This window comes from Patella vulgata, chromosome 5 (assembly GCF_932274485.2).
Source record: "Patella vulgata chromosome 5, xgPatVulg1.2, whole genome shotgun sequence".
Classification (NCBI taxonomy): Eukaryota; Metazoa; Mollusca; class Gastropoda; family Patellidae; genus Patella; species Patella vulgata.
The window spans coordinates 18,100,482-18,103,552 of record NC_065883.2 but is presented as its reverse complement, the minus strand read 5'-3'; the positions used below and the strand labels follow the sequence as shown (position 1 = coordinate 18,103,552).

The 3,071-nt window shown below is 39.6% G+C and overlaps 1 protein-coding gene across 1 annotated transcript; it reads left to right on the top strand.

Annotated features, from left to right (window-relative positions):
* The first annotated feature begins 1,154 nt into the window (after window positions 1-1,154).
* On the top strand, window positions 1,155-1,747 carry LOC126821572 (putative nuclease HARBI1). The gene is made up of 2 exons (XM_056100936.1): window positions 1,155-1,364; window positions 1,604-1,747. Exons 1-2 carry the CDS (start codon window positions 1,155-1,157, stop codon window positions 1,745-1,747), a joined length of 354 nt encoding a protein of 117 aa, XP_055956911.1.
* The last annotated feature ends 1,324 nt before the right edge of the window (window positions 1,748-3,071 follow it).

The window sequence follows — 3,071 nt, the reverse complement described above, 5'->3', positions numbered from 1 at the left end:
TAACAGCGTTAATTTTAGAAAAACGAAATTTTAATTTCACTCGTTGACTGCTAAAATAATATGATAAACCTGTACACCAATCCAAAATAAACTGACATTACCGGTCCTATTTATTTTACAAATGACCTCATGTATTATAGCCCTGAAAGCCCAAAATCCTCGAGCTGATTATCAGGAATACATGCATTTGTCACTGATGTTCCTAGGTGAAGTGAAATGGATAAGAGGTCATTCCGAGCTCCTAGTCCAACTCATCATGTCCGTAGATGGCGAGGGCTATCTACAGTACTGGCCAATTTCTAAGAACGTTGCAGAATTAACTCACTAAAATTAAAGTATGGATAAAATCATGCACCGTGAATATATTGAACTGAATATTCATACACATAACCATATTGGCATCCACTTCACATTGCATGGTTTGGTCGAAGTAACTGATGACGTCATCGATGTCCGTCATGTTTTTATGCCGTTTCTCTAATAGAGAGAGAGATGGGGCTTAACGTCCCACTCGACACAAACTAGATCATTTCGGGACTAACATGGTTCAATTTTATTTCAATAATTCGCTTACGCGTGTAGGGGTCATTAGCAGTGGGAGGAAACCGGAGGACCCGAAGAAAAACGGCGAGGTTGGACAGTCTACCCTACTCCTTGTCAAGTACAATGGGTAATCGAAACCACGCCAGTTGACTCAATGACAGACCTTATGATACAACGCCAACGAGCTAACCATCCCCCACCCTTTTCTCTAATACATCAGTTACGTTTTGGGGATAATTACAGAACCTGGGGACAGTTTCACAAAGCAACTTACGATAAAAATATCCGCAAGTTTATCGTAACGTAAACTTGCGCAAGAATCGCGTTTCAATTGTCGTGTAATTGTAGATGAAACCCTCTCGACACCCATACGGACGAGGAGTTAGTTTGGCGGTACAGACTTGATCGGAACCAGTAATATTACATGTTATTAACTGTATTAATGATGATATCGAAACCACAACTTCCCGATCGAAATCCTTGTCATAACCTGTACAAGTCTGATTGCATTACGATATTATGCAACAGGTAGCTTCCTAAACATTATTGCTGGTGCACATGTGGTTAGTGTACCATCGGTGTCTAGAGTAATTTATCGTGTTTTACGAGCAATGACAATCCGTGTTGACGATAAATTAACAATAAATTTCCCCTATTCAATGGAAGATATCAGTTCTACAAAGGAAGGTTTTCACCAAATAGCAGGCTTCCAAAATGTAGTGGGAACGATTGATGGTACACAAGTTGCCATCATAGCACCATCGGGAGAAACTGAGCCGCTGTTCGTCTGCACGAAAGGGTTTCATTCCATTAATGTTCAGGCAATAGCCGATTCTAAAGTCAGATAAACGTACGATTTATCGTCTTGTTTTAATTGTAAGCTTCAACATGGCAGATTATTAAACCAACATTTGGGACAAGCGAGATTTCAAAACTACATGATTTATACCGATACCGAAAGAATAAAATTATAAATTTCAGATTTACAAGTGTCTTGGCCAAATTTCCGGGATCAGTCCACGACTCCTACATTTTGCAACACAGTGGAGTAACCAGGAAAATGCTAGAAGACCGAATGGCTGGCAGCCAGTCTGCTTTATTGGGCGATAGTGGGTACCCCTTAAAAACATGGCTTATGGTGCCATTTACGAACCCAAGTAGCAGAGCAGGGGATCGTTACAACAATGTCCATAAAAGGACATGATGCACTGTTGGGAGGGCGTTTGGAATGCTACAATCAATCTCGATTCAGGTGGCCGTTTTTTGTGTTTTTGTTAAATAAAAAAAAGAAAAGGAATACATTCATTGCCATTTATAAACGTCAGTCACAGGGGCGGATCCAAGACATTACATTTGCACTGAGGGAAGAAAATCCGTTTGTGGGTGTAGCTGTTGTGTGGGTGAATGGACACTGTTTAAGGCGCCGTGAAGGGTCGTTTATACTGCAGGGCACGAACGCCGCGGTCTCATTTGATTAATTAAGTGCTTTTTGAATGAAGTCGTTTTGGGGAATATTTCGCGCGAACGATCGGAGTATGGAGTCAAAAGCATACCCGAGATGATGTGTAGCCGGGCATGGTCAAATCATAAATGTGTCAGTTTCATCTACGAATTTCTGTGCGTACCGCCGCTTTTAGTACGAAAAGGCGCAGTGGTCGCGTTCGAGCTCAATATAAACGGTAATTAGGCGCCGACAATATTAAAGCTAATTAAAAGATATCATGAAATCACAGTTTGTACACGGGAAGGTATCTTTAAAACACCGATTGAATTAAAAAGGCTAGTTCAACTAGTTCTCCTTTTGACCCCAACCCCCATTATTAAATCCGTTGCCTAATACTTAATAAAATTAGCTTATACAATAATTATTTTGCTGATGTATTCATCACAAGTCTGGAGGATGTTTAATGTATGTGCCGCAGAAGTGTGTTAACATTATTTTTGCAGTGTGTACACTGCACAACCTGTGTAAACGAATGATCTCCCCCTTCCAGGGGTGGAACCTGATGATATCAAGGACCATAATCCTGTTAACCAAAACCCACATGTACAAAACGTTAATGCTGCCACTTTCCGCAATAATCTAGTTAGACAAAGATTTGAAATATTAAGCAAGCAAAGCAAAGTTCATTTTCATAAATAAGCTGAAAATCAGTAAAATTTTATAATGTGTAGTGGGATCGAATTGAACACTTGTGGTTTGCTAAATTAAGCCTTTCTTTCTCCACCTTTTGTCTTACTATGTTTATTTCCATATTTTCCTTTTCATCACCAATCTTTCATTCTCTGTTAGAGGTCGCACTCGTTCTATGGTTAATAATTATTCGTTGACCGATACTTTAGCACCGTTGTTTGGTATTTGGAGTGCATGCTTAGTTTGAGAATACAGAAGAAAGTCATAAGATGTACCTTTACTACTGATTTATCAATATATTACACAAAAGGGCTTAATCAATGCGTTCTTTATTACTCGCGACTATCAATATAATGACATGCACCTTTTGTTCCCTGTCGGTTATATCTGGCGA